Below are 18494 nucleotides of genomic sequence, written 5' to 3'. Positions count from 1 at the left end.
AGAAACGAAAACAAAGAACAGACACACTGTAGCTATGTTCTGGAACCTGCCTACTCAACATTTATCTTCCCGCTACATTCGCGATCTCCAAAACAACAAAGGCTTCGTCGATATGCGACCTGCGGGCTCCACCGCACGCGAAGAGGATAAAGCGCTCGCTAGATGCTATAAAACCTAGGCTCCTTAGCTGTTATCCTCCTGAAACATCGTCAAGCTCTCAGATACTAAAACAGTAATTGTGGGCGTGCATGTGTGTGGCCAGCCGAGCCGAGGCACAAAAAAAAAAGAGCCTGACCTCATTTTCATGGTATCGAAGTCTGAGTCTCTCGACTCTTATCTCTCTACTTTATACTTGCTCCGCATGCCATCAAAATGCATTCGCATCATTCCATGTGTCTCTGCGTTGAGATCAAAAGGTAGTTGCGTACTTCGAATGGTTCTGAGACGCTGTCGCCTCGGACATTTACTCCTATAATACCTACAAACATTCCTATACTAAAAGTTAAAGATAAAGACTATATGTGTGCCTAGTGGGGTGGACTTTCAAGAAAACAGGGAATGATCCTTCCTATGTTTTGGAAGTCCTGGGCTATCGACAGTTAACACCAAACACCAAAAGAAGAAGTGGAAACTTCATGTCTGTCGCTGCCTCCAAGACTCAAAAAGAAAGCCACAGAAGCTCTATATAGTATCTGAAGCCTCGCGCTCTTCGCAACTTGCATTCCCACAACATCCCTACTTCAACAAAATACCGAACCATAATAGGAAGCACACAATGTGTGTGCCAGCCCGGGCCGAGATCTACCACAAGAAACATTCCAGTAGTATTTTGATAGTGTTAGAGTCCCAGGCTGTCGAAAGCCATCATGAGAAATTAAAAGAGAGATACCTACTTCCAATGTTCGCTTGCCGCGGTCGAAGTGCAATAACAAAGGGGAAAACTAAATAGATTACGCTTTTTGCGTTGCGTGCCGCAACACATACACTCCTATAACATCTTCAGTCTATCAAAACACCAGAATACTATCCAATTACGATTATTTCTGTGGGTGGGTTGAGATCGAAAACATTGCAGAAGATCTTGATGTCGCCAAAGTCCCGGCGTCGTATAACACCGATTTTTTGCTTTCTTTCTCGTCGTTGGGGATCACGAAACATACGGCAGCCCAACGCATGTAGGGCCGGCTAAGCTGAAGTCGAAAAAGCACTAGGTTGAGGTGTGAAATGCGTATAAAGTCTCCGTTCCGTGGCCTTGACTTCTTGCTTCTTGCAACACTCTCAAATTGTCAAAATACTAAGAGCGATCTATTCCAAGACTATGTCTGCGGGCGCGCTGAGATCCAAAAAGGGTCCAAGTCATCGCCATGCTGCCGAAGTCATGCTCTCCAGATTGTCTACTTTCGCTTTCTTCTCGTCCAGGAACCCACATGAGTCTCTGGTTGAGCTCTTCGAAGAAGCAACCCGTATCCTGAATGCATATAAAGTCTTCGGGGCTTTGTCTCCTGGCTTCTTACTACATTTCTATTCTGCAAAATACCAAAACGGTACATGGCCTGTCACATGTGCGCGAGTGGCTGTGTTGAGAGCAAAAAGAAGTAGACGAATTTGTCATGTTTTGAAAAGGTTCTACAGCCAGTCGATGTGGTGTTCCAGCGAGAACGACAAAAGCCACCAGAAAAATTGTGCAAAAGCGCCAAATGAGACTTCCTGTGTGCGTGCTCGGTCTTCAGAAACTTCATTATCGGCAAGATGTGCTGTCGAGCCTCGATTGTGGAGATGCTATATAAGCTTCTCCAGCCCGACAGAGCTTTACTCTTTTCACATGAATTCCCCATTGTTTCCATCAAAATCAAAAAGGACTTCGCGACATGACCTGCCTTCGGCTGGCGTCTTTCAAAAATGGTCCGTAGCATTATGATGCTGCAAAGTGCATCGAACATCTCGCATGAGACTCTCGGATAGAGAACGAAAACGAACCAGTACTGTCGCATGAGAACTTGCTGGCGCTTTTGTGGATATCTGCCGCGTCGTTATGAGACTCCACTGATCGGCGTTAGTTGTGATGGCTCTATAAATACCTCCTCGCTCTTGCAGCTCTTCTATTCTCACCAAACCTTCTTTGTGGTCTTTTCAAAATGGCATACCCCTCGAGTTATGTCCTGCGCCTGTCCAGTACCTTTCAAAACGACCGGATGACGCCTTCATGCTTCAAAACCCAACAAGAATCGTTGCATGAGTCCTGCGAGAGTTGAGACGAACTTGATCCCTACCTTACCTATGGAAACGCGCCACGACCAGGTTGAAGACCGTGATGGTGCACCTCAGTATGGCTGAACATTCGAACTGGTCTAGCTATAGCTCCACTAGGGGAGTATAAAAGGACCTCTGTTCTTGCAAAGCTCCTATTCTTCCACCAACACTCCTATTCGTTATCTCCAAAATGAAAAGCGCACCTTGACATGTCCTGCGTCTGCCGGCATCTTCTAAACAAGCAGTACGAAGCCTTCATGCTTCGAAAATCAGCCGCTTCTTCCGCCATGAGCATTTCAAAAGACTGAAACATGATACTCCCGAGACCATGGAAATCCGCCGCCAATCTTCTGATTCATTGTCGGCGCGAGGTCGAAGCCTCATATAGTCTAGTCCTGACTCTGCAACGACTACATAAACAGGCTCTCGCCCTCACAGGGCTTCAATTCTTCCACAAACATTCTTTCCTACTTTTCTAAAAGTGCGATGGGATTCAAAAATGTCCTGCGTCTGCCTCTTCGTTTTCAAAATGTCGCGACGTCAACTGAATGATTGGAAGCTTCGCGAGCGTGTTGTCAAAACATCATTGCAGTCCGCAAACGATGTAGTGCGGCCAAAAGAGCGCGCTGAGCCGTACATGTATTCCTCTTCCAGATTGTTCCAACGGCCGGTTTGTCGTACTGAGGTTCAAAACGCGCAAAAAAGGCCTGCATGGAGAGCACTCTAGATCGAGTGCTTGACTAGATATGAAAGCAGTCTTTCTGCTTGAGAAACTTGTCTTCCGTATTCCACAATCCAAGTTACTCCGCATCCAAATGAGCAGACCACCTACCTGTGTCAGTGTCCGAATCGCGTCTGACTAAAGGCACTGGCTTCATACACATGTTTCGGACCAACTTCTCCCAGTCATTCGAAAAACAAGTCTTCAAAATACATGCTGGAGTAAGCAAACGTAAGACGGACTTTGCTATGTGCGTCCAATCTAAATCCTAACCAAAAAGGACATATGGTTCTCCCCTCGGGCAGGATTTTGACTCGCCAACTTGCGAGCAGGACTTCTATCGAAAATAGTTAAGCTTCATGGGCGGACCCGTCCGGCTGGGTATAAAAGCTGTTCTTTCGATCGAGTACCTTCTCAATCTTATCCAACTCTTCGACTTCCACATTCCAAAATGGCAGCACACATCTTCCATGTCTGCGTCTGGTCACGTCCTCCAAAAACTGCAGCAACAGTTTCATGGCGTTCGTCCGCTTCGAAAAGTATGCTTCGATATCGCGGTTACTCGCTGACGCCGCCGAGCATGAACCTAAAAAACGGAAAAGAGGCGAGCATGTGTTTGCCTGGGTGAGACCAGAAATCAATCTGGCACGCCGACATGCTGTTGTCTCTTCCAAAAACCACCGCAAAGTCTGCCATGTTCTTCCGCTTCTCCTGTAGGTGCGTTCCCATGCAACAGATTCGGAAGACTCTCGTGGGATGAGGAGCGCTATCATCTAGACAAGATGACAGCCTCGTCGCCCTGGCGAGTATAAGAGCTCTTCTTCTGGCCGCCCCCTTCCTCTTTCATACTCCACTCGTGGACTTCCCATTTCTCAAAAGAGTGGGATAGCTGCGCATGGCTGAGCTCTGAGTGCGCCGCATTCATCCAAGTGGTTCAACAAAAAGTCCATGATCTCCGTCGATCCTGTTCCTTCATTATTTTACCCGGCAGTATGCCTTGATCTTGATACACGAAAAAACCAGCGAGGATGGCGACATGATCGCCGTCGAAAGGGCATGGCCGAATGCTCATGCTTCTCCTCTTTCCCGCTCGGCACTTCACGAGAAATTTCGGTTGCCTCGAGTCATGTCATCGTTCTATGCCAACAGTCTTAATACTTCACCAACCCCTCCAAAACATCGAAAACCAAAATTCCAAGCTCACAATGACATATCCGCACCACCAGCAGCACGATCACTAATCACCCACCTACCCTTGTCTTCCTACTCACTCACCCGCACCCACACCCGCAAAACTCCCTCAAAAACCGACCCACAAAACCCACCTCCGATCCGAAGTTCACCCGCGGAGCTGCTCGGCGGCGATTTACGTACACGGTACAATTGCAGCAAACCGGTGCTATCTCCAGGTGCAGTTTACCGATGGATGGATCAGGGCGGTGAACGTGCGGCTCAGCGTCACATGAGGATGTGCGTCTTTCTCCGCTTGGAGCAAGCGGAGTCTCCAGTCTCCGCAGTTCTGTACGGTGGATGGTGCTGGTGTGGGCGGTCTGGGGAGGATAATTGCTGTGGGCGTGCAGCGGATATGGCGAGTGGTGGTTTGTATGGGGCATCGCAGAGGACATAGATATTGCGCGACTTTCCAAAGCATTGGCTATTCACATGCTTGCTGCGACTGCGATTGCGACTGCGACTACGACATGAATCTTGCATGCGGCTCAAAAGCCCAAGTTCAACGCCGTCCCGTTGCCGTGTCCTAGGCCGCCCTTCCCTTCTTTCGTCGGAGTGACGCATGCGCCTCCCCTTCGCTTCGCCTCGGCATGCATTAACGCGGCCGGCTGTCGGATCCTGCCTGCCCGTGCCCATCTAAATCCATTACATACCTAGGTAGTTACGCGACGTCGCGATCGGCTTCTGAACAAGCCCCAGCCAGAAGCCGAGTAGCATTACCGGCACAGCAAACCTCAATCAAGCCCGCCTCCCGCGCGCTTCTTGGAGTTCTTGGATGTCTTAACGTGTCGCCAACCAGGCCGGCCAAGTCCTGGGCCAACTAATCAATTAACAATATCGGTACGGCTGGCTGATGAGATTGGATGGATGGCGAGGAGACCAGGGACGCAGGACGGAGGAAAGAGCTAATGCGGGGAAAGACTTCTTTCGCAGGCACAAATCGCCGCTGGTTTCCCATCGCCAATGCGCCATATGAGTCGTGCGCGCAGACTAATCACAACACACGAGCTACCACCAGAAAACTCTGAAAGATGACTGGGGCATCATGCACGCCGTCCGTAAGTGGTCGGGGTAGAATGCAACGGTATTTGGTTGACGGCGAACTACCTGCATGCTAGACAGGCCAAGCTCCGTATAGTGGGGTAAGGTTACCACAAAAATCTGGAGTAACTGCAAAGTCGGAGGAGCCGACTTGTTTGTGTATATTAAGGAGGGGACCCCAGACTTCTCTCATAAAACGTCTGTTCAACTCCGGTTCCTTGAACGTCGCGACAAGGAACACTGCCCGGGAATTGGGACCGCTTGGAAAGACCTCTGGTAAAGATGGTGTCGACACAGTACCCAGCGGACGACAAGATCTCCGCCCACGATGCGGCGCAAATCTCCGAACACCACCACGCAGCGAAGGTTGGTGGGCTTGCGGCGAATATGAGTCCAGAGAGGAGGGCGGAGGTGGAGAAGAAGTTGAAGAGGAAGTTGGATGCGAGATGTTCGCTTTTTGTGTTGATTTATATCATGAACTGTGAGTACCCACCTCATCACCACGTACGACAAAAGGGACCATCACTAACGAGTGCATCTAGATCTCGACCGCAACAACATCGCCGCCGCCCGTCTTGGTGGTCTGGAAGAAGACCTCGGTCTGAGCCCCACGCAATACAGCACATGTCTGTCCATTCTCTACGTGGGATATATCCTGATGCAGGTTCCGTCCAACATGATCATCAACAAGATCCCGCGTCCGTCGCTCTACATCGCCGTCGTAATGCTCATCTGGGGCATGATCTCTACTCTATCGGGAAACGTGACAAACTTCGCCGGCATGGTCGCGATCCGTTTCTTCATTGGCTTCGTCGAAGCCGCCTTCCTACCTGGTGCACTGCTTATCCTGTCGAAATGGTACACGCGCCGTGAACTCACGCTGCGGAACGCGATCCTCTTCTGCGGAAACTTGATCTCAAATGCCTTCTCTTCCCTAGTCGGCGCTGCCGTACTGGGAAACATGGAAGGAACCCTTGGCCACCGCGCCTGGAGATGGCTGTACTGGATTGAGGGCGCAGCAACGATGCTCATCGCCATTTCCGCCATCTTCATCCTCCCCGATCTCCCGCACAACTCGAAAGGTTTCACCGAGGAAGAGCGCGCCGTCGCCGTCCTGCGCATGACTGAGGATGTCGGCGAAGCAGATGAAGATTCGGCTGAGCAATCTGCTTTCGCGGGTTTCTTCATGGCGGTCAAGGATCTCAAGATCTATGTTATGATGCTCACGTTCACGGCATACGTAGTTGGACTGTCGTTCAACGCCTTCTTCCCTACGCTTACACGCACCCTGGGTTTCGGCTACATCACCACGCTGCTCATGTCCGCGCCGCCATGGGCCTTCGCGTGCGTCGTCTCGCTCATCAACGCGTGGCATGCAGACCGGCAGCAAGAACGTTTCTGGCACATCGTGTGTCCAATCATGCTTGGTATCGTCGGATTCGTCATCTCGATGGCCACCTCAAACACCGCAGGCCGCTACGTCGCCCTCTTCCTGCAAGCCTCCTCCTACGCCGGCTTCATTGTCTTCTACTCCTGGATCTCCTCCTCGTTCCCGCGTCCCCCCGCCAAGCGCGCCGTCGCCATCGCCATGATCAACGCGTTCTCGCAGCTCGGCAATATTGCTGGGAGTTATGTGTGGAATATGTCGGATAATGGGTACAGGAACAGCTATGGGGTTGTTACGGCGATGTTTGGGGTTACGATTGCGGGATGCTTTGTTTTCAGGGTTATTCTAGTGAGGTTGAATAAGAGGTTGGATGATGGGACGGATGCGTGGGTTGTGCATGGGGATGTGGCGGAGCAGACGGCGGCTGTGGAGGGGGTTAGTGTTGAGGAGGGGAGGAAGCAGATGGGTGATTTTAGGTATCTTGTTTAGAGTAATTGGAGAGGTAGGAGGTTGCAGATCTAATGAAAGACTTCCAAGGTTCTATTCACCTAGTCCATCACTAATGATGATGTCGAAGTTTACTACCATCGCAACGCCAAGTAAGATGGGGCCGTGAATCTACAAGTAATACCCCATGACTAGATATGTAGTTGAAGAGCAGTGCATCCACCTCCCGAGGTCTTCGCAGTACAAATATCACTTAATATGTCGAGCTTGCCTCGCGCACGGACTGCGTTCACTATTTTGCCCGTCGCGCAATGACGCAGGTCCAAAACAAAGATCTCGTACTAGCTCCAACACAAGCTTCATCCCCCATCCCCACGGCCATCGCGCCCACCCCATCCCAGCCCTGCGCGCACAACCTCAAACTTTCTTTTCCCTCCCATCACCACCCTCTCTCTATTCACAACCACAACCTCAACGCGACAAATGGCACCACCGGCACTCATCGAGCGCACCGCGCCCGATGTCGTCCCAGCACCCAAACGCGCACCCGCGCGCTCGCGTCTGCCCACGGCGCTGCGCGTCCCCATTCTCATCAGCTTGAACATGGGCATCAATATGCTGCTGTGGGAATTTACGGCGAATTTCCTGCGCCCGGAACTGGGTGCTGTGAGCAAGGTGCCGCAGGAGGACGATGTCACGTCGTTTTACTCGCCGGCGGCGCGCGTCGCGATGCGCTGGGTTACTGTGTGGATGACGTGGTATTTTAACTATGACTGTAAGACGCGCCGAAATCACATTATCACAACATCGAGAGATGATGGGAATGATGGGATGCATTGCTAATGTTTACGGAAACAACAGTCTTCGACGTCTCCGCCCTAACCGTCCTAACCTACGCGCCCTTCACCTACCTCCTCACCACCTACTACGAGATCAGCGCCCTCACCGCCGCCGCCAACATAACCATCGAAGTCCTCTCCTTCGCCATACCCACATACCTCCTCCGCCCCCGCTCCATCGTCCACCGCAACAACGAGCCCCTGCGCAACCGCTTCCTGCTCAACAGCATCCAAGTACAAGTTTCGTCGTCTATGCTCGCCATCGCCGTGTACATTGTCGTGCTGTGGGCGGGCCAGACAAGCGGTTTCCTCAACACGTTCTTGGTCCAGTACTTTGACATTCCTACGTTGGAGGCGGCGCACAACGAGTCTCCGGTGTCGATTTTGGCGAAGACTATTGTGGTGGGCTGGGCGGCGAAGGCGTTCTTGCTTAATCCGAGTTTTGCGGCGCAGCGCTCGGGAACACAGACACCGGTTGAAGTTTTCGACCCGAGCACCGCGACGCTGCCAAAGACTATTGAGCACAACTTCTTCAACTATAGTAAGAGGACGGGGACGCTTATTCAGCAGACGGTTATTCTGAATGCGTTCTTGTTCGCGGGTACCGTTCAACGGTGTATGACGCTCATTGGCACCGATGTTGTTGGTGCTGTTGGATATGCGGGTGTCTGGGTTGCGGCGAATACCGTGGTTGCGCTGTGGTACGGTTGGGTCGGAGACACTAGCACAGACTACCAGCCGTTGTAGGGCTATGAAGGGAGTGAGGTATGGTGTGGAGCCGACGTCGGTGTATTAGTATGCGAAAGAGTTTGAGTGGGAGGGTTTATGACATTCACATTCTTATGGATGTCACAGCAGACAGGGTCTGAGAAGGGTAGCCGAATCTATCGGGTTCATTTGGTTTATTCAGTGGAGGACACATGGCTGTGTCGGCAGCTCTGTAGCTCATTTTGATACCAGTTATTTTACAGTTTTTTCGTTCCTCGAATCGTCTTGTCTTAGTCGTCTGCCTGTACTCTTTCGAGTATCTTTAGATGCATCATGATTGATAAGATTCCTCAGAATCATCAGAGTAGCAATAATCGGCGTCCAAGTTGTACGAGTAGTAAGTCTGGGGCCTTAAGGCGATGACTTCTCCCTGCAAGTGCTGGATGGAGTTGTCCTTTTCCTGTACTTGCTGCTGCAACTGCTCAAGAGCCTCATCACGCTGCTTGACCTTGGTGTTCAGCTCCTTGATAGTCTTGTCTTGCTCCTTGGCCTTAACCGTCAGCTCTTTCACAAGCTCTTCGTGGTCCTTGTAGTAGTCGCGAAGCTCTTGCAGCTCATCCTTCAGCTCTTGCAGCTCTGCTTCCTTGGCCTCATACGATGCAGAGAGGTCGTTCATATCAGCGCTATGCTCGGCCGTCTTGGTCGTGTAGGTGACCTGAAGCTCTTCATACTCTTCCTTCAGCTTCTGGAACGCAATGAGATTCCTCTTGATGATACGAGTGAGCTGGGCCACATAGAGAGCTTGCTTGGTCTCGTTGATATTAGAGCTTGAGATTTGCTGTTGAAGGTCCTGGATAGTCTCGTCTTGTTCCTTGACCTTAGCGTTCAGCTCATCGACGCGCTCCTCTTCGCGCTTGTTGTTGTCAATTAGCTCAACATGATCGTCCCGAAGCTCTGCCAGCTCAATCTTGGTCTCTTGGAGCTTGTTGTGCTGATCGACGTGGGCCGCGTTCCTGGCAGAGAGGTCGCTGTTGCGCTCTTGAAGGTCGCCATTGCGCTCCCGAAGATCCTTGATGACATCGCGAAAGTCTTGAGTCGCTTCCTTTTGCATGGCGATGGTGTCGCGTAGGTCTTTGGTCGTCTCATTTTGCATGGCGACGGTATCCTTGAGGTTGTTTATCTCGAGCTCTTGGAGCTGAAGGGCTGGACGCTGCGTCAGTGGGAGTGGGTTAGATGGCGGGGTCACATACCCAAGTCCAGATCTACTTCGCTGCGAGGGGTATCTTGACCTGCAGAAGGTGGGTATACGAGTCCGCTAGCCATAGCGGCGGCAGATGATGTCGGAAGAGGTAGAGTAAGATCAGTGGGTCGTAGCGGAGGCAGTCGCAGGCCCGCAAGAACTGCCGCCGGATCGAGGTCGAATGGCAGAGACATGGATAGAAAACGACTCCAGAGCAAGAGCGAGCGAGGGCTAGTAGATGTGAAGCTACCGATTGGGAAGATTCGCGCGTCCAAAGGTGGGAGCCTGAGAATGGTGTGGGCGGAGAAACAAACGCAGGTAAAGGCGGATATTGACTCCCACAGTGCGCCAAGCGAGTGGCTGACTAACGCTCTTTCTCCTTCACTTTTGATCTCAGTATAGCAGAAGATATCAGCTTTTGCGTCTGCAATGCGCGAGTGAGGAGGGAGTGAGGCGGAGACGTCGAGGTCGAGGTGAAAGATCGCCACTGCCGTCGCCGGGCATGGAGACGACAACGGCTAACGGCAAACCTCAAAGAAACCTTGAAACGAACTGAGAACCTTGGATCTTACAAATGAATTTGGTCAAATATAGCCGCCGCATCTTCACCGCTTTGGTCTTGCGAAAGACTTTGATGACACCGCCGATGGGACACCGACCTTGCCTGTTGCCTGTAGATGTTTCTCGACATGGCAGCTGCAAGACACCAGGAATCGGAGCATTGGAACAAGAGACGGGTGACTTCAGACACCAGTATATCGAAATAATGTGGGTGAAGAGGAAAGTGAGTGTCAAAACGGCAAGTGCGAACAGCGACATCTCGAGACAGACCAGATCGTGTGAATCTCGAACTCCGATATCTGCTGGAGAAATACATTACCTTGAAAGCTTACCAAACACCAGGATAAGTCAAGTGTAGGCCTTAATGGAGATACACGTAACGTCGCGACCGTTGCACTCACCTCTCAATGTAGTCTGGCAATCGTCGCATCGTCTGGCATTCGCTTCCGCGTTCTTGCTACACCATTCATCGTGAAACCGGTACCTTGATGCATTGATCTCGTTGCGAAGGTCGAATATGGTGTTTTCTGGACGTTGGTGCAGCTCTCTGGACACGCATCCTCGAACAATTGAAGTTCTAGCGTACCTGCCCCACGCGCCATCGTCACTGCCACAACCCAGCCATCAAAGCTCCATCCAAGCTTCCAGGCCTCCAGCCTTGCCCACAATTCTGCCTCACAGCCAAGCCCCAGGACGCAAGAGCCTCGCTCGATCTCTCAACCCATCTTGAAAACATCGTCATGCCTGGTTAGGCGTACAGCTCCGTACCCCACACTGACATGTTCACTGCCACACACACCGGGCCGTAAAAGCTCCACCAAGCTTTGCCCCTCGGCACATGATGTTCCGACAAAGACGCGCTCACATAAATAAACGCGACGGCCCGTCAAAAGGAGAAGATAGCTAAGACGGACAATTACCCCTCCAAAGCTATAGCTCTACGGATTTCCCCGCTACAACATCACCACCACCCAAACCACCAAAAGCTCCAATCACCTTCCCGTCACACAAACAATCAGACGTCTTAGCCCAACTTTCACAATGCCAATGTGGGCCGGTTTCACAGACCCCGTCCTCGCTCTCTCGGGCGGTCTCGCAAACGAAGAACAAACTCGCCGCAAGGTAGCCCGTGAAATGGCGATCAAGAACGGACAAGACCCGGATGCGCTCGACAAGAAAGACCAAGGTCCCCGCAGAATAGGCCAATGGCTTTGGCTAAAACCGGAATGTGTGCAAGAATACAAGAAATGCCATGCGGAAGTCTGGCCGGAGGTGCTGGAGCAGATTAAGGACTCGAATATTAAGGACTGTACGTTGCTTCATTTCTCATCTGAGCTACCCATCAGTCAGATCGAGCAATGTTTACTGACGTGTTCTATTAGACTCGATATACATGAACCTCTTCCCCCGCCCCATGCTCTTCGCATCCTTCAAATACGTGGGCGAAAACTTCGACGAAGATATGGCGCGCATGGCGGAGAACAAGGTCGTGCAGAAGTGGTGGAAGATGACGGATAAGATGCAGGAGAGTCCCGTCAAGGGCGCGAAAGGTAGCGCGACGGGGCCCGGGTGGTGGGGACAGACGGAGGAGGTGTTTTATGTGGAGTAGATAAGGCAAGAGCAAGCAAAGAGGGAGCGGAACAAGAAACAGAGGAAGCATGTGTAAAAAAGTGAAAGTCATTAGGTGCCAAGACAAGGTACTATAGGTATCGTCTCTTCCCAGAATCACGTGTTCTCTTTAAGCAGCTAGACCTATCTAGGCAGTTGCTAGGCTCAAAAGGGTAGCCTCCAAGCCGAATACACCCTCCAGCCTGTTTCTTACCAGCCATGCCGGCTCCCCGTGTGGATCTTCCAATACAAGGCTGTGAAACATTGACTTCGCGTATGCAAGTTGTCGCCAGGACTTACGGCATAGCCGGTCACCTTTTGTTGAAGGCTGCGTGCAGGCACACGCGACGCGTCTGGACCCCGCTGTTGTCGATGCTTGCGACTCTAGGCATCGTGTACTGCGGATTGTACGCGTTTGCTTGCTTCAAAGACTCTACTGATCAGGCTCCAAGGCTAAATTGACTAGGCAGTCGTTCTGAGGGGTTGCACATAGCAGTGTCGCGGTGTTGCGTCCTTGTGTATGCTGCTAAGTTTACGTGACTACTACCGCAGGGAACAACAAACATCAGCAAGTTCAAAACGCATATTGGAAAGAGGTAGGTCACTCAAACCTGTATCTGCGCGTTTCGTTGCGGTGGGCAGATAGTCCATCCATGCTTTAATCATACCGTATAACAAAGTACAATCTCAAAGACCAAGCCCAACCCAGGATCAGACCGCAGACTGAGTCAAAGGCGCACTCTATTCTTTCCGTCTATGCTTCGGTATCTTTGCCCCACGACTAGGTCTTGAGGGGCTTCTCTGAGCTATTCCAGCTCCTGCGCCCTAGAACCTTCCACAGTATGCAGTAGACCAGCATGATAGGGCGACGCCTGCCTGTTATGATACGCTGAGAAGCTAGTTCCCGTCGAACACCGGGAACATGCATGTCAAATGGCAGGTCACTTCTAGCCACAGAACCCTCGCTACTTCACCAATCTGATACCTACATGCCCACACCATCAGATGACGGGTTCCTGTCACCCTGTCATCACGCACCAAGGTCACTACCGCGATGCCGACCTGCAGCTCCATGCTATGTGCGGACAACACATCACTTCGTGGACAGTGCATATCTAGGTACGGATCACCAATGGAGAAGAGCAGACTTCACCGCTCTTACTTGTCGCCTGTTCCAGGACTGCGACAATGTGACATCTGACACGGGTGGTTGCGTGCGGACAGTGCAGCGGAGACGCCTGGTCCTCCATACACTACCTGGGTAATTCACCTGTGTAACCTGGCAGGGTTCCATGTTTGGTCGGGGTACGAGGGGATCCCACGCTCCAGTGCTAAAATAGAGTTTTTCCCGTGGCCAGATTCTCGTTAGGGTTAAGTTGATTGACTCACATCGAAGTTTAGCCCTCAGTAACAGAGCTGGTGTTACTATTGCACCTTACTTGAAAGCAGCTTTGTTGATGCTCTTCTACCTTGTGCATCGGGATCCTGAACAGACGATACCGGATCAATACTTCTCTGTTACCAAGAAAGCTTTTTGTTCATTTTGATGCACGAGTCTCGGTTCGTTTGTCCCGCTACACGATATGGATCGTGATCATACCTCACGACACCGCCCCTCTCAGCGTCCAGAACGAGACGATACCGATCGTTCTCAATCTCTATCGGTCACGCAGCGCCGTTCGCGCTCCCCTCTACCACTCCCTCCCAATGAGGCATATCGTATCAGAGATGTGTCTTCCCATCGTCTTATGGAGGAATCATCGACAGCAGAATCATTGGTACAACCTCGCTCTTCTATAAGTGCTCGGTCACGCGGTTCAGCCTTTACAGAAGCAACAAGTGCGCGGTCATCGTATCGATCGGGATTAACCCCCCAAACAACCAATACTCCGTCAATATACCGATATGCCACCCCAACATCGACATCAATAGCACGGCAACGCTTCGTAGCGAGGCATACTACATTTTCGCCTCCTTCTCGACCATCCGTTCCAGGCCAAACACACCCAGGTTTCTTGAGCGAAGGAAAGCAAGTCCGCGAATCGATCGAGACCAATGATGGTCGAGCCCATATCGAACAGCCGAGAGATGGGTCGGCCCAGCAGCCGAATCTTTTATCCGCTTCACCGACCGACATGCTGAAATTGATCGAAGACGACGAAAAACTCTCGATGCTGCTGACTCAAGGGTTCGGTAACAAACACGATCCCCATTCTGATCACAGATCAGAAGGCGTCGCCCTCCATGACCCCCTCCATGACCCCCTCCATGACCCAAGATACAAGGAGGCAGAGGTACAGTCAGGGAAGACCATCGCCTCTTTGATCGCTGCTATCAACCTTGGAAAGAATCATTGGCACAGTTCATGGGATCCACTAGCCGATGAGGCAGGAAAGTCTGTTTCACCCTACGTCAGTGGGCCGATGCGAATTGGCATTGTAGGCGAGACTGGGCAAGGTAAATCTTGCCTTATCGGAGGTCTGTTAGGTGACGAGGGTATAGTTCAAACTGTACGTCAACTGTTTGCATCAGCAGCTAGGTAGCTGAGGCTAAAACTTAATTAGGCAAAGAGTGGCGAGAGCCTTACCAGAGTGATTCTCGAGTACCATCACTGGAACGATCACGACTCACGTTTCAAATACCGCGCAATCATCTCTTTCCTCCCGTGGGAATCTGTACAGAAGCGGATCGAGACGTACTTCGAACACTGGAACCACGGGCTTTTGTCACATGAAGACGAGAGCGAGCATGAAGATGAAGAAGGAGATCAAAGCCCAGATCCCGCAGGCCCAGATTCTCCAGGGGCAGATACGGAAACAGCTACAGGGGTGTTCCAAGCACTCTTCCGTGGAGACCCCAGTTTTGAGGACGAAGAGACCATGAAGGACTATCTGTTGAGCAGTGAACGGTCCCCTGTGCGACATGATATACGAGATCGACTCATCATTCGCGCTCGCGACATGTATGATGAGCTTGATTGTCAGGATACAAACATATATAAACGAACCACCGCAGAGCTGTGGCATGAGCTTGCTCGATTCACGCATGGTCGCTCGGCCGATGACTCGAGAGGAGGTTGCGACGCTTGGCCCTTCGTCGAAGTTGTCAAAATCGGTGGCCCCTTTGCCCTGAGCGAGCACATTGTCATCGCCGACACGCCGGGTCGGAATGACTTGAATCGACTTGCGCGTGCCAGCGTGGACGACTACCTACCGTCTTGTTCGTCCGTCATAATAGCGTGCAACATTACTCGCATCATATCTGACGACAGCCTCCCCAATCAGATTGAGAAGATCCAGCATCACCGTCCCGTGACAGTAGTCGCTACATTCTCCGAGGTACGAGGAATCGATCTATCGGGACGCTCTTGCTGACTCCAAGATAGGACGTCGGCCTGATTCCCAGCAGGCACACTAAGCTCAGCCCAGGCGAGAAGCATACGTATATGAGGCTTCACGAGAAACTCAAACAGCTTGAGAACGAAGAGTTGAGCTCTTCCGCCGCTGAAGCTATACTACGCAACCAGTTGAAGCAAAAACATATCAAGAAAGCGTACGTGTGTGCTTGAGGATTCGAGCAATAACGATACTGATTGGAACATAGCATTGCGCAAGTGCTTGTTGAGGAACGCAGCCGGCGCGTGAAGGAAAGGCTTATGGCAGCAGCACGGGGCAAAGGCCGTCCTCACGCAGTGTTTTGTGTGTCCGCTTTCGACTATCAGCGTAACATTAGGGGGATTGCTGCTCACGATTCCGCCCTTCTTCCTCTCAGCCCCAAGGACACGGAGATACCTGCATTGAAGCAACATCTCATCTCGTTATGCTCGCCCATGCGAGTAGAAGAGCTAGTCCGCTATGTGGGCGCAACATTACCAGGTCTCATGCTTAGCATGCAGATGGGGATCAACAAACGAACTGATGTGTTCCAAATCAAAATCGAAGGTGGCGTCGAAAATCTGAGTAGTGTAAGTGGTTTAGAGTGCCACGAAAGCCAAACTAATACCGTCCCAGACATGTGTAAAGAAGGTCCATCGATGCATCGACGATGTATTCAGGGATCGAATCGAAAAGCCCTTACTGGTCACCTTGCGTACGCGGCTACCTGCATTTATCGAACGTGCTGAGGAACTGTGCGAAGTGTGGCTTCAGGTGGGATTTGAAAATATCTTAGAGATACCTGCTAACGCTTATAGTGGCATCATAATACGCACAAAACATTTGTCGGCAACCTAGGTAATAGACACCTTCTCATCTATAGAAAGTTCGACTGATGGCGTTCAAGGCAATTACAAAAAGCCTAGAAAGGGCAAGCCCAGTTGGAACCATCAGTTGCTCGAGCAGCACCGCATGAGCCTCAACCCGATTTTTCAGAACATCCATGAAGCTCTATGGAATAGTATCGAACCAGTGAAACGAGAAATTCTGTCAGCAATGGGGAAGCTAGCCGAGGACATTCGCAGTGAGTTGCCTATACGAAACTTGACTCCCTAGCTAACGATATGAAGAGCAGTATCCAGATTCTAGACCTGCTGAGCTAAACCTACTCCTCAACAGCATCTACATGAAATTTGCACCTGTTACCACGATAAAAACCAAGTGCATTACCAATCTGAGAACGTTCATCGAGTAGGTACTCGGCGAGCGGACGCCCCACTTCTTTTGCTGACTTCGACCGTAGGAAGCAGAGATTACGCTGTCTTACTGACACTGACGATATCTCCTACTTCGGGTACGCCATGATCGATGTATACAACAAGAGCAAAGAGACCAGGCGAGGAAACAAAAAGGAGGAGACACGAAAGGTCATGCAACATAGAACGTTCAAGAGACTGCTTCGCGACGAAGATACAACGCCATACCACGCGATTTGTGTAAAACTGAAGAAAGCCATCGATCGTCAAAAGCAACTGATCAAGGAGTACTTGGAGGAGAAGATTGAGTCGTTGTTCCAGGCCATCGGTGATGATCTGAAGCGATTGGGAGTGGAGGAGGCGAGCCTGGACCACGACGAAGACCGCGACGTTCGTGAGTCGATTGGCAGGACGCTTTCGAAGGCGAAGGAAGATCTTGGGACGATTGAGGCGTTGTTGAAGGAGAGCGGCGTTGATTGCGATGGTATCAAGGATCAGTTGACGTGACGATCTTTGTATGAATATGCATTAGATGTCTAACATCGGGTAACGAGATTCTATTGCTTTAGTTTTGTTGATATTCTTCCTCTCTAAAGTCAACTTCTGTATACTCACCGCACGAATCTGCCCACTACCTAGATACTTCCTATCGCGTCTAACAATGAACAATTCACCTAGGTACCGTGGTCTTCTACTCGCAAACGTATTAACTAACAGAGAATGGAACATCGTGTATAGATCATGCTGCTCGTGTTTCGTCAGGTTTGCGTCTGCGCTGTTGCATCGAGGATGCGCCAAGTATCCCTCGCGGGGATAGTGTGGCGTGCTGGCGAGATAGTGTGGCGCGTGCTGGAGAGACAGCGTGGCGCGTGCTGGGCTGTCTCGCCTTTGCCACGAACTATCTAGGTACGTTTCCAACAGAGGCCCAGAGATGGATATCATAAGGCAAACTATACGATTGCCCGCATCGAGGTCTGTACCAGCGCAGAATCAGTCATCGGCAAATCACAGTCATCACATACCCAACCACCCGAAGTACCTTCCAAGTCATTGCAATCGGATCATCACAAGACGAGCTCCCAAACAAGAAGATGCATCGAGGTCTGAAGCGATAGCTCTGTTTCGCAAAGCAGGAAAAATACGAGACCGAGCTGTCACTTTCGTGTTGAAGAAAAGCAAAAAGACAGCGGCACGCATGCTCCTATTTCGGGGCGCACTAGACCGCGCTAGCCACCAGCGCTAATACCTCCCTGCATCAGCCACCCAGTTCTCCCAACCATCCCATCTCTCCGACATCGACATGACACACGCCCACATATGCGCGCTCGACTCGTATGTGGAGACGACAGATGCTACCTGGCCATGATAAAGTTCCGGCCCTGGGGCCCGCTGTCAGGGTCTGGCTGCGCACGCTGCGCTACGGCAAGACACCCAGACCAATCGACCGCCGATGCGAATGTGAGGCTGTCACTTGGCGACGGGATCCACCGCTACTTTTTTGCTACGTATGATGTGCTGGGATCTGATTCAGATGCTAGGCTTTCAGGGACTGTAGAGATGCATGCAGTGTGGCTTGCGACTAGCAGGCTCTTCAGATGTTGAGTTGAGTATCCTGGTTGCTGTAACGAAGGCACTATGGAGACGAGATGCAATAGCGAGACTAGCGAGTTTGGTCTACGTCTACTTTCCGCGCTATACCAATTCGCATGTTATGCGCGAATGCGGTCGCGATCTATCTGCATTTGCAGTTACATGCTCTTCATTCGTAATCTAACGACACCCAGATGCTGACCAAGGCCAATCCAACACAACAATCCAGCAAAACAACCCCA

General features: G+C 51.2%; 4 protein-coding genes across 4 annotated transcripts; 3 read left to right on the top strand and 1 right to left on the bottom strand.

The window, feature by feature from the left end:
• Positions 1–5716: 5716 nt before the first annotated feature.
• J4E83_006533 (uncharacterized protein) lies at positions 5717–7118 on the top strand (the record flags this gene model as incomplete). Its single annotated transcript, XM_049333445.1, has 2 exons — positions 5717–5723; positions 5785–7118. The coding sequence occupies 2 exons, from the start codon at positions 5717–5719 to the stop codon at positions 7116–7118; spliced, it is 1341 nt and encodes a 446-aa protein (XP_049187621.1).
• A 441-nt stretch (positions 7119–7559) lies between these two features.
• Positions 7560–8662, top strand: J4E83_006532 (uncharacterized protein; the record flags this gene model as incomplete). Its single annotated transcript, XM_049333444.1, has 2 exons — positions 7560–7851; positions 7938–8662. 2 exons carry the CDS (start codon positions 7560–7562, stop codon positions 8660–8662), a joined length of 1017 nt encoding a protein of 338 aa, XP_049187620.1.
• Positions 8663–8954: 292 nt separating this feature from the next.
• Positions 8955–9776, bottom strand: J4E83_006531 (uncharacterized protein; the record flags this gene model as incomplete). Its single annotated transcript, XM_049333443.1, has 1 exon — positions 8955–9776. The coding sequence occupies one exon, from the start codon at positions 9774–9776 to the stop codon at positions 8955–8957; it is 822 nt and encodes a 273-aa protein (XP_049187619.1).
• Positions 9777–16767: 6991 nt separating this feature from the next.
• On the top strand, positions 16768–17169 carry J4E83_006530 (uncharacterized protein; the record flags this gene model as incomplete). The annotated part of the gene is given in 2 exon segments (XM_049333442.1): positions 16768–16776; positions 16789–17169. The coding sequence occupies 2 exon segments, from the start codon at positions 16768–16770 to the stop codon at positions 17167–17169; spliced, it is 390 nt and encodes a 129-aa protein (XP_049187618.1).
• Between the last annotated feature and the right edge of the window lie 1325 nt (positions 17170–18494).

Source organism: Alternaria metachromatica, assembly GCF_023757995.1.
Source record: "Alternaria metachromatica strain BMP 0045 chromosome Unknown scaffold_14, whole genome shotgun sequence".
NCBI lineage: Eukaryota > Fungi > Ascomycota > Dothideomycetes > Pleosporales > Pleosporaceae > Alternaria > Alternaria metachromatica.
The sequence above is the reverse complement of the archived record's forward strand: the minus strand, read 5'-3'. Positions and strand labels throughout refer to the sequence as shown.